Source organism: Conger conger, chromosome 13, assembly GCF_963514075.1.
Source record: "Conger conger chromosome 13, fConCon1.1, whole genome shotgun sequence".
Lineage (NCBI taxonomy): Eukaryota > Metazoa > Chordata > Actinopteri > Anguilliformes > Congridae > Conger > Conger conger.
In genome coordinates, this window is record NC_083772.1 from 36,055,723 (window position 1) to 36,068,194 (window position 12,472).

At 45.1% G+C, this 12,472-nt stretch overlaps 1 protein-coding gene across 5 annotated transcripts in view; it reads left to right on the forward strand.

Moving 5' to 3' along the window:
• msi2b (musashi RNA-binding protein 2b) overlaps positions 1–12,472 on the forward strand; it is a 208,725-nt gene that overhangs the window by 45,634 nt on the left and 150,619 nt on the right. For all 5 annotated transcript variants that reach the window (XM_061216701.1, XM_061216702.1, XM_061216704.1 and 2 more), the window contains exon 6: positions 9,304–9,396. In XM_061216701.1, the coding sequence (XP_061072685.1) occupies positions 9,304–9,396 (93 nt within the window). The remainder of the gene's footprint in view (positions 1–9,303; positions 9,397–12,472) is intronic.

Here is a 12,472-nt window from a genome sequence, read left to right on the forward strand (position 1 = left end):
TCTGGCCAGAGCTGTGGTTTTTAGATTTGAGGGGTGCCCTTTAAAGGCAGGAAGCTGTGTGTTTGGGTTGCCTGGCCTTCTCTTGCAGTTTCCACAGGGGCTGGAACATTTCAGTTTTCTACCCTGCTGAATAAACTAGGTTTTGCTAGATTTTGAAACAGCTGGTTGACCAGTTCAGACCAGCTCCCAGTTCAACATTGTTTAGCAGGTTGACCAGTTCAGATCAGCTCCCAGCTTGACATGGTTTGACCAGCTCAAGCTACTGTATGTTTTGAATCAAGCTACCGGACAAGCTACCAGCACTAGGGGCATTCTTTGATTTGTGATGCAAACAATGTATTTGTGTGCAGTTGTCTTTGGTGCTACTGTCTGTGGTGTTACTTCTCACACCACCTCACAATAGAGATTGTAAGTGTTTATTCAGCATACTAGTATAAATTGCAGTTCAGGGAACAAAATTATCATATAACATGATATTGTACCACAGAATATTGTACCATAAGTGAAGGTAACACCACAGACTGAAACTTTTATGTGTTTTAAAAAGCTGATTTATTTTAAAAATGAAAAATCATTAAGCTCTCACATTTGTGGAAGAATAGTGGTATTGTTTTAATGAAAGACAATAAATTTTTACGACAAAGCTGCATTTTTTCTTTCATTTTCTCAGCTGGTTTGTTAACAACAGTTAACAAAGATTCACCCAGTATACAGCATTGTATTAATGTAATGCCTCATGGAAAGCTCAAACATTACATTCAAGTGCTTTTAAATTAATACTTTTCACTGCACTAAATGCATGAAACAGTATTTCATTTTAGGCTAAGAAAATTGTATATTTTATCCTGTGTTATCCTTATAACAGTCATACTTAATGAAACTAAATTTTTACAGTGTGGTTAAGTAAACTGATTCAACCTGTCCTAGTAAGCTAGCTAGGATGAAACAAGTACAAATTAATTCCATTATCTTATGCCTACAAATATATACAGTGAGCTCTGTAGGCCTTGGGACAAAGACATATTCTTTTCTTGATTTGGCTCTGTACTCCATAATTATGGATGTAAAATACTTTGCATGTGGTTTAAGTGAAAATTGTGCAAATTAAAGTGCACATTTTCAGTTTTATTAAAGAGCATTTTAAAACTTTTTGGTTTCACCGTGTAGAAATGACGGCACTTTTTATACATAGTCCCCCCATTTCAGGTCACCATAATATTTGGGATAAATGGCTTCACAGGTGTTTCTGAGTGTTCAATCGCTTGCCTTTGGAGACAAACACTATTGGTGTTTGTCAGCAGGGGGACTGGTGTTTTGCTATTGAATGTCAAAGCAGCCGCTATGAGGTGGAGAAATAAGAAGAAAAAGTAGTCATGGAGACATACAATAGGCCAAACATTAAATTACCGAAATAAACTGTTATATTGGGCGGCACGGATGATGCAGTGGGTAGCACTGCCGCATCTATATGTTCAGATTGTGAAAAGGGGTTAAGGAAGCGTGGATATTAAGATGGTCATTCAGGAATCTCCGCCATCTTAACATCCACTTACGTCTGTGTGCAGCTGTCAGTCTATTCCAACTCCGCCCACTTACGTCTGTGTGCAACTGTCAGTCATCTCCAACTCCGCCCACTTACATCTGTGTGCAGCTGTCAGTCATCTCTAACTCCGCCCACCTATTGCTGTCTCGTTGAGACAAGCAGGCACCATTCAGTCTCGCCCAGTAGAACTATCATTAGGACAGTGCACTGCAGAGCTAAGAGCTGAATGAGGACACATTTATTTCCTTGTTACTGTATCCAAACTTCCGCAGCGAGAGACGATGGGACCAAAAACCCAGACGAGAAAGAACCCTCCAACTGTCAGTGCTTCATAAAAACTTTGCAGTCTGTTAATTATTTCCTGTTTTAAAGCAGTAAGCTAGTCCACAAGTGGGGCAGTCAGAGTATGCAGGTGTGAAATTATTTGAGACCAGCGCTTTTGCTTTGACTTAATTTGGTTCACATGTATGCGCTCACACAAGCACAATTACCTGCAATTGAGTTACTTGCTTATTAAAACTTGGCCGACTGGAAAAATTGAACGTGGGCATGACCTATTTCGTCCTTGTTTATTGTAAGTTTGTCTTCATGCTGTTTTAGAAGAGTGGTGTACTCTTGTGTGTGAGTGTGTGTGTGTGAGTGTGTGTGTGTGAGAGTGCGTGTGTGTGTGCGTGCGTGAGTGTGTGTGCGTGAGTGTGTGTGTGAGTGTGTGTGTGTGAGTGTGTGTATGTGTGTGAGTGTGTGTGTGTGTGTGTGTGTGTGTGTGTGAGTGTGTGTGTGTGTGTGTGTGAGTGTGTGTGAGTGTGTGTGTGTGTGTGTGTGAGTGTGTGCTCATTGAGTCATCTTACTGCCGGTGCTCATGATCTCAGTAAAAGTTGATATTCCTCCGCTGAACCGGAGAAGAATTTCATGCCCGTGAAAAGGAAATTGGAAACTAAATTGGAATGTTGATGAAAGTCACTGTCTTGCACAGCTCCAGCAATTTGAGAAATTATACGACCGTAAGTCAGATCTCCTCATTCTGTATCCATAAACGGCAAACGGGGAGAACGTCTCAGAAATGGCAAGGTCTCATTGTGTGTGCAAAAGAATTTAAAAAATAAAAATGCAGTCACTTTAAAAATGTATACTGCTCCCAGCACAATGGAGTAAGTCATTTGTTAAGTGCTCATAACTCCCTTGCGAAGGTTCCTGGGATTTTGCCTGAAGCGGGCACTTAATTAGCATATTAATTTTTCAGAATGGCTTTGAGGAGCACTTCTCAGTTTTTCAATTTTTTCATGTCATTTTTCTACTCTACAGTATATTTTTAATCCATTTTTAGACTCTTTATTTGGGTAATGGGTGAGGCGGTGTGTGTTGCAGGTGTCCTGTTGTATAACGCATGAAAATGATCTTAACGACACGACAGCCAATCAGGTGCTGCCCTGTGGGTCTGCCGGCCCTGGTTGGTCCGGAACTCTGCGGTATCCTATCGGCTGTGGGTTTAATGTGTAGAGCAGCTCTGGCCATTAAAGTGAGAACCAAAAGGATGTGATGGCTCCAGCTGTTACCGTCTTTATACATTTGCTTCTCTGTACTCAGAATTAGAGCATCCCATTTCTTCTTTCGTTTTTAAGCGCTGAGTTCATGACTGTATTTTAAATCAGAGGATCCAGTCTCTGGATTACATTTCATGAAACGTGGTTTATTTTTCATGAAGCGAACAGCATGGCTGTGTGCACGGTGGTTTACTGTGGGACCAGCCTTCATGCCCTGACCTCAGGCAGGTGATGAGTGGAGTTTGTTATAAAATCAGCGGATGGGCACATTTATTTTTCTATTCATGAAATTTTTAAACTAATAAATCCCCCCCCCCCCACCAACCCCTTCATGGCCCCAGCACTCAACCTCTACATGCACACACACACACACACACACACTGCGAGGTTTGTCCCTGAAACTGCCGCTGTGCTTAGTCTGATCCCCTCCCTCTCCCATATATGTGTCCACTCCTAACGAAGCCTACTGCTTTTACACTCAGTTTTGTCCTATATCTGGTGTGGAGTAAAGCACCTCCCTGTTTGAACCTAATCGTGGTACAGGGAAATCCATTTTCTCTTGACCCTGTCCTGTTAATGGAGCCAGTTAACAGGGCCTGCGCCGGAACTGTATTTTCAGTCCCTGTGACGTTAACAGGCATTACTGAAGGACGGCCTTGTTCATGTTTGGTTGCCCACGGGTAATGCCTGTTTTCTTCTTCAAAATGTGTTTCATTGCCCTTCCGGGTGTTTCAGTGAATAATGAGACTGGAACCCCCCTCCCTGTGCAGTGCTAAGGCTAACTGTGTTCACCGTGCTCACCGTGCTAACTGTCGATCTGCCCTCACCTGTCCTGTCCTACTGCTGTCTGCTGCCATCTTTATGCTTACTGAGTCGAAATTTTGCAGCGGTAACAGATTCCACCCCTGTAGACGGTGTGGTTTTGGTGGCGGTGTTAGATCTCCTCATTCTGTATCCGTAAATGGCAAACTGGGCGAATGGCAGGGTCTCATGTGGTTTTAGCGGCAGTGTAAACGGGGCTCCGTCTCTGTGGACTGGAGCTGCGGCAGCTGTGCCCACTGCAGGAACAGAACAGGACTTATGAACGCCAACAGAAACGTGACAAGGTGCCATTCCGTCCGACAGCCGAGTTGCGTGGTGACAGTGCAGAGGGTGGAGGAAGGAGGGAGAGCCTCATTATGAACAGGCTGTGGCGTTTGAGATGATGTGGAGTTTGAGATGATGTGGTGTTTGAGACGCCGTGGTGTTTGAGATGATGTGGAGTTTGAGATGATGTGGTGTTTGAGACGCCGTGGCGTTTGAGATGATGTGGAGTTTTAGACGCCGTGGCAGGTGAGACGCCGTCGAGTTTGATAAGCTGTCGAGTTTGTGGCGATGTGAGGTTTGAGACGATGTGGGGATTGAGACAATGTCCGGTTTGAGGGGCTGTGGAGTTTGAGACGATCTGGAGTTTGAGACACTGGAATTAGAGACGTTGTCGAGTTTGAGACGATCTGGAGTTTCAGATGCTGTTGAGTTTGACTCGCTGTGGAGTTTGACATGCCTCAGAGTTTGAGTCAATGTGGGGTTTCAGACACTTTAGAGTTTTTGACGCTGTGGAGTTTGAGAGCCTGTGGAGTTTGAGAGCCTGTGGAGTTTGAGACGATGTGGGGTTTGGAGAGTTGTGTTTCAAACACCGCCCCACGTGCATCCACACCCTATTCCCTCGCTCCGTAATCTCATTCTCTGTCTTTATTTATTCACTCCTTTTTGAAAATGTTTCTGGCAGTCAGTGGGGGACAGGAAACAAGCAAATTGACTTTTTGGAGAGGGAATGGTACATTTACTTTTCCTATTATGTTGTGATTGGAGAACACTTGATAAAGTCTCATTCATGAAGTGGGGTACAGGAGCAGTAGGTTTAGGAAGTACATGATTCTGTGATCCCCCCCCCCTATACTTAAGCGCTTCAGTGCTTTAGTCCATTCCCACTTTGTTAGGCTCCTCCCATGGCATTAGGCCCCTCCCATAGTTAAGGGATACTCTACTTTTGGCTCCTCCCACCACGTTAGGCCTAAATGGTAAATGCTAAATGGTTGGCATTTATATAGCGCCTTTATCCAAAGCGCTGTACAATTGATGCTTCTCATTCACCCATTCATACACACACTCACACACAGACGGCGATTGGCTGCCATGCAAGGCGCCGACCAGCTCGTCAGGAGCATTTGGGGGTTAGGTGTCTTGCTCAGGGACACTTCGACACAGCCCGGGCGGGGGATCGAACCGGCAACCCTCTGACTGCCAGACGACTGCTCTTACTGCCTGAGCCATGTCGCCCCAAAAAGGCCTCTGTCGCTGCATTAGGCCAAGGGCCTTGGGTTGTGCTGCTAGCTGTCTAATTAATATTGATCTGCCAAGCAGACAAGGCTGACTGGTGCGGGTCCAATCTTTCTTTTCCTTTTTTAAACTTTATTTATGTTTTACTGATATCTCATGGAAGTACCTTCCTGGAAGGTGCAACTGCAGTGCCCCCACCCCCTTTTTGGGATTTAAACTGGCAACCCTATCCCCCTTGTCGATCCTACGTGCTGATAAGAAACTGCACTGATAAGGATCTGTGTTTCCAGACCTGAGGTTAATAAAAAAGATTATTTCCCAAGGTTCATCTTGTGATGCATCTTAATGATGTTCCCCTCCCTCCTCCCAGGGGATTGTGGGTGCTGCCTATCTGGCTCCTGTAAAGACTATTTTCCCCTTGAATCTCTTGAGAGGCTTTAAGGTTTAAAGAAAAAAAACATGTGAGCCACATTCTTCCTTTTTCTTTAATCCCTCTTGATTTGTAAGTAAACAGCACCTGAACAATGCCTAAGCTAAGACCTCATTCCTGACATAACCGAAAGACCCTCTTCTCTTTCCCGTATTTTCCTGTCAGAATCTATAGATTCTGCTTGGTGACAAGTAGCTGGCTGTGAGGAAATGAAAGAGTGAGAGAGAGGGAACTAGAGTGAATTAGAGAGAGAGAGAGAGAGCCCTATGTAAATTCAAGACAACCACTTGGGGCCAGGAGAAGCTCAGCGGGGGGAGGGTTATTGGTGGGGGGTCTGAGTGATGAGGAAGGGCAGAGTTTTCTCCCACAATGCATTGCTTTCCATCCTCCTGCCCTGTTGTATCCTCCCCTGGCAGCCTGCGGGTGGCAGGCTCACGTGGCACAGCTGTGAATAACAGTATCTCTCACCTCCAGGCCTGGCGGGCGGGGGGTGCAAAAAGGCAGGAAATTACTCCACGCCCCGAGAATGATCAAATCCCATCCACCAGGAATGACTGAAGGGCCCAAAACCGCCCGATCAGCAACGGGGACGGAGAAAGCACTCGAGAAACTGACAAACTCAGCTGATTGTGTGCATTTATATATTTATATATTTCCATATAAACACGCAGCCCCACACTGTGCGGGGGGGGGGGGCATTCTGGTTCCTCTGCCCTTGAAAGGGCCGCTGAAAGATTACAGATCTCCACCTTCATCATTCTGCCACATCATAACCGTTCCGCGCATTCGAGAGTCCTCTCGGCTTTCTATCCGAGGAGTCAGTTTCCACCACCCCCCCATCTATCCCCAGCTTTTTATTGTGTGTTAATTTGTTTGTGACACCTCGTCTCCTCGCCGTCGAGCGTTTGCGGCATCCCCCTCCTCTGTGCCTCAGTTGTCGCTTTTCGAATTTGCACAAATAATGAGAATCCGCTGTATTAACCGCGAGTGCGAATCGGCGAGTCCCCCGCGCCCGTGGAGCGCCGGCCGCGCGTCCTGTCGGAGCGTGTTATTACGAGACGCGACGGCTCCTTCATTACCCCGCGCTCTCCATCACCTGCGTCCTGTCTGGGCCTGCCGCCGCAGAGACCTCAAGCTGTTCGCTCTGATTTTAACCCTTCAGACACGGCTTCTGTAGGGCTAAGATGCGTCTCGTCAGTAAAGCAGAGAGAGAGAGAGAGATACGGAAGGGGCCGGCATGTAAGCCAATATGGAATGAAAGAAGAAACAAACCTTTGAATTATCTGAGGAAGAGCCGGTGGTGTTTCTCCCGTGGGAGGACAGGACGGGAGTGGGGAGTGTGCTGTCGTCGAGGGGCTGTTCTTCACCCTCGCCATGGATGAGCGCCGAGAATAACTTGCCTTGTTCTCGGTTTTAGGGCTGAGCTCTTGGGTTTTGAGTGCCTCAAATTGGAGGGAGTTATGTGGATTTGAATGGAGATATAGCCAACATTTTAGGGATCTTTTTTGAGCTGGTATAATTCGTGGAAATCTGCCTAATTCTGCCCTGCTAGAATTCGTTGGGGTTTTCCTTTGAAGTTTCAATATATTTCTACAGAACTCAGCTTGCAGGGCCTGTGTTGGTTGCATATCCCATTTAGTGTACTCGAGTTTACTGAGTGGGCCTCACACTGTCAGAATTCTTGCACCAAATTTTAATTCACTGCTGAATCAAAAGCACACTGACCACTTTCCAGAGGCACTCATTCCTAGAGGTGGTGTTTCCTAGAGTGAAACAGTGTCTGTTCCTGGCTTTCTTTTGGAAGATGAAAATTGAGTTTTTTGCTTAATTTACTGTCTGGGCCCAGTTCTGACAGTATTGCTCCAGCAGAATAGACTTTTGATTCATTATTGCTTAGGGTCCAGTAGCAATAGCACTGCAAGCTCATTGATATAAATATTGAACAAAGTAGGATATAAGCTGCAGCCCTGCTTAACCCCATGCCCTTGAGTGAAGTATTCTGTTCTTTTGCCATTATTTTTTCTCTATTCCCCCCCTCCCCATCTCTTTATCCGGACTATATTATAATTGTAATTAACAGCACTACCTCTTTAGTGATAATGATTTGTGGTTTGGAGTGTAAGTTGTTCTGGAGTGATGAAGTACTCATGATCATAATGAGGTATTTGTAGATAACCTTTGGGACTGTGTTGTGCTATAGACACATTGTACTTCCATGAAGGTCCTTCCAGTGTCCTTCTTATGGACGTGAGGGACTTTGGTCAGCCTGTTGCATAGCACCTAGTGGGGGACCAGGTCCTGGGGGGGGGGTGGTGTAGCCGTTAGCAATAATCCCATGCTCCACTCACCCCCTCCCAGCCGGCTCCTCGTAAATATTCATGCTGCGAGACATATTTTTGTATTAATTGATTGGCTGTCACAACAGTTCCTGATCAGAGCACAGCCACGGTGATTATGACCGGGACTAAATTCATGGGTCAGGCTGTCGATGGGCTGTTCAGAGAGGTAAAGGCAGGTAAAGAGCAATGCTAAAGAACCCGAGCATGGAGCACAAAGTCCTGGAGGCCTCAGTGCTCTTAGTCATGCTAAATGCCTCTGGGGTGACATTGGCTCAGGAGGTAAGAGCAGTCGTCTGGCAATCGGAGGGTTGCCAGTTCAAACCTGCCCTGGGTGTCCCTGAGCAAGACACCTGATGAGCTGGTTGGTGCCTTGAATGGCAGCAGATTGTCGTGAGTGTGTGTGAATGGGTGAATGACAAGCATCAATTTTATAGCACTTTGGATAAAGGCTGCATAAATGTATAAAAGGCTAGGCTATATTAATACAGACCACTTACCCTAATCGCAGTCTTATTAAAGATGAGAAGCTACCCTAATGGGGCCCATTTCTTAAGGCCTTCTTCTCCCCCTGCAGGATGGGGGTGGCATTTCATGCAGGATACCTTTATGTGCCCAAGATTTCAGTGAGAGAGCTTTTAGCCTCAGAGCTCCAAGGTTTGGAAGGGGGCAGCCTGTAGACTGTAGTGGTTAAGGTACATGACTGGGACCCGCAAGGTTGGCAGTTCAATCCCCAGTGTAGCCATGATAAGATCCACAGAACTGTTGGGCAAGGCCCTTTACCTCACATTGCTCCAGGGGGGGTTTGTCCCCTGCTTAGTCTAATCAACTGTGAGTTGCTTTGGATAAAAGTGTCAGCTAAATAACATGTAATGTGATTGAGACTCATGATGGTACAGAGGGTGTCTAGGGAACAGTAAACGTACTGTTACCTATAATCCAGTTCTGGTGTTGAGTCCTCCCTCTACACTCTGGACCCTCCCACGGTCCCCAGGCCAACCTGCAGTTCTGCATGAAGGCTCTGGAAATGCTGCTAAAACAAGGATGGATTGTTCTGAGCTGTGCTTATGATGCCTTTGAAGCGTACACTTTGTAACTCAAGTGTCTCTTTTTTTCCCTCTCGTTTTTGTCCAGATGGTCACGAGAACAAAGAAAATCTTTGTTGGTGGATTATCAGCGAACACGGTAGTGGAGGACGTGAAGCAGTACTTTGAGCAGTTTGGGAAGGTAAGAGCTGGTGGCTTTCTACTTTCTTGTTTGTGGGCTTTTGTTTTGTGGTACGGCGTTGTGCCGTGGTGTTCCAGAGATGGACTCCGTCTTGAATTAGGGGCTTCTCTCTGCTGCTCAGCTATTCTTTCTTAACCCCCCCCCCCATCCCTGTTCCTTTGGTCTCCCAGACGAGTCGGGTGATCGATCAGAACAGCCCGGTTGTCTGGCCAGCAGAGGCAGCTTGCCATCAGCGAGAAGTCAATCTGGCGACGACGAACCAATTAATTAGCTTTCTCCTCTCCGAAAATGAAAACTGACTGCTGTAAACAATGGCCTTTCTTCTGGAGTAAGGAATAAGGGGGTGGGGGAGTGGGTACGGGATTAAGGTTTGGGGGTTAGCTGGTGATGGCGGGCGGGGGTTCGGCTGTCAGTCAGCTGTCTGGAATATGCAGCGCTCGACTCGGCGGGAGAGTGGAGCGCGCAGGGTCACAGTGGGGTTGGCGGTTTCTCTGAAGCCAGTTCCGAGCGGGGAGGGAACAGGTGGCTCGGTCACGGCGAAGTGTCTTCCTGCCCGGCCGGCTGTCGGGGGGTTTAGCTGGGCCAGTGGCTCAAACGCCAGTGACAGGGTGCAGGGTACACGCCCACTGGGAGGCCCCTGTGTCATTCCAGAAGATGGAGGAAACGTGACATTGAGATGCAGAGCGGGGAACCATCCCCCTTGCTGAGTCTTAAGCGTCAGCGGGACTGGGTTTGACAGCGAGACCGCAGGAATCGGGTCGGATTGTCCCCCCGACAAGCCGCTCAAAGTTAAAAATTAGTCTGAAGTGTAACTTAAGGGTAAAAATGGGTGACTTCTACTCCTACACTCACATTTAAAGATGTAAGGACAGGTCAATGGCAAATGGCCCATTTTTATTGCCATTTATTGCGTTTAGCAGGCGCGTTTGCTCCTGTCTGCTTCTGTGTTGCTGCAGCATGACCCAGTCCAGAGCCTCGGCAACCACGGTTGTGTTTGTAAATGTAATGATCTTGTATTCTGTCTGCTAGTTTATTCTGCGTTTTTGTAACTTTATTATTTTTCATATTCGTGTCTGGTTTCCGTTTACATTCATTGTTCATTGCCTTCGTCTTCCCCTGTGATGTCTGTATTCTTGTAGTTCTGAGCCCTAATATGTTTGTCTAAAGAATTTACTAACATACACTAGTTTTGGGTATTTATAGTTTAATCACGTAAGTAACATATCACTGCATTGCTTAAGTCTGTGCGATTGTCTACTCCCTGATCCGGAGCCCTTCGTATTACATGTGAGGCTTTGTGAATCCAGTCCCGCATCTTCGTTCCTCTCGTTATTGAATGATTGCCCTTTCATGTGTCTCGCCTAATGTCTATTTGTTTGATCGCCCTCACTCCCATTGTGTGTAAGCCTGTTATTCCTGTTATTCCTGAGACAACCTTTTGCCTGACTTTGAGTTTGCCTATTCCCTTCTGATTTGGTTGCTTGTGCTTTTCGGTTTTTGATCCTCACTTCGTTTACGACTCTCCCTGTGCCTACTCCTCTGTACCTCTGCCTTTCTGATCTCCTGGATTTTGACCTATGGACTGTTTTTGTGACTTCCCTTTGGCTTCTCAATTTGGCACTGTGTCTGATCCTTGGACTGAATAAAGACAACGTTTTTGGAATACTGTGGTCTGCATTTTGGTTTCTGGCTGCAAGCATAACAGTAGTAAATGCCTGTAGTAAATGTGCCTATGTCTAGTGTGCAGTTGTGGGGAAATACCATAGTTCAGGAGTTGTTAAACTGGTAAATTGTTAATACAGTTCCTCCGGAGTGCATTTCTATGCCAGAATTGATGTTTTGATGATAATCCCCTGTTATTCAGAATCAGTTACCTTGTTTGCAGCTCTTTTGCTGTGATGTGTGGGTTCTTTTGAACATTTCTCACCAGGTCTTCTCGGGCCATTCTACCTGAAATCTTTCTTGGTCTTCCAGATCTTGCCTTGACCTCAACTGTTCCATTTATCTTCCATTTTCTAACAATGTTTCTGACTGTGGAAATTAGTAGTTTGAAACATTTAAATAGTTTTTGTAGCCTTCTTCTTCTTGTTGGAATCATCTTCATTCTGAAATACTTGGACAGCTGTTTAGAGGAACCCATTATTGTTGACAGCAGAAAGAACAGCCACTGCAGTTGGATACTTCAAAAGGCAAGTTACTTGAGAATAAAAAGTTCAGTCCTGGACTTATACTCACTCATTGAAGCCCTAACGAGTAAATCACCTAGGTCTGGGCCTTAGTAAGTGTTCCCAAACCTTTGCACAAGGCCCTTTCCCTTTTTTTAATACAGTCACAAATTAAAATAAAAAGCAATCCTCCTTTAAAATTTCAGGTTTCAGAGTTCAGGTTTGCTTTTGGTCACATACAGATTCATTGTAACAGACATGGGGTGCCCAAGGTTTTTCACCCCACTGTATAAAGACTGAAAGAGAGAGGTTTATGAAGACTGAAAGAGAGAGGTTTATGAAGACTTAAAGAGAGAGGTTTATGAAGACTGAAAAAGTTAGAGAGATGTATGAAGACTGAAAAAGTGAGAGATTTATGAAGACTGAAAGAGATAAATGTATAAAGACTGAAAGAGAGAGGTTTATAAAAACTCAGAGAGAGCGATTTATATAGAATGAAAGAGTGAGATAGATTTACAAAAACTGAAAGAGATTTATAAAGACTGAAAGAGAGATTTATAAAGAATGAAAGAGTGAGAGATCTATAAAGATGGAAAGAGATAGATTTATAAAGACTGAAAGAGAGAGATTTATAAAAACTGAAAGAGATTTATGAAGAATGAATGAGATTTATAAAGACTGAAAGAGAGAGATTTATAAAAACTGAATGAGAGAGATTTATAAAGAATGAAAGAGAGAAATGTATAAAGACTGAAATAGAGAGATTTATAAATACTGAAAGACAGAAAGATTTAGGAAAGAGATTTAGAAAGACTGAAAAAGAGAGAGAGAGAGAGAGAGAGAGAGAGAGAGAGAGATTTAGAAAGACTGGAGACTGACGCACCAGAGATATTCCGTCCATCTTGGGATTC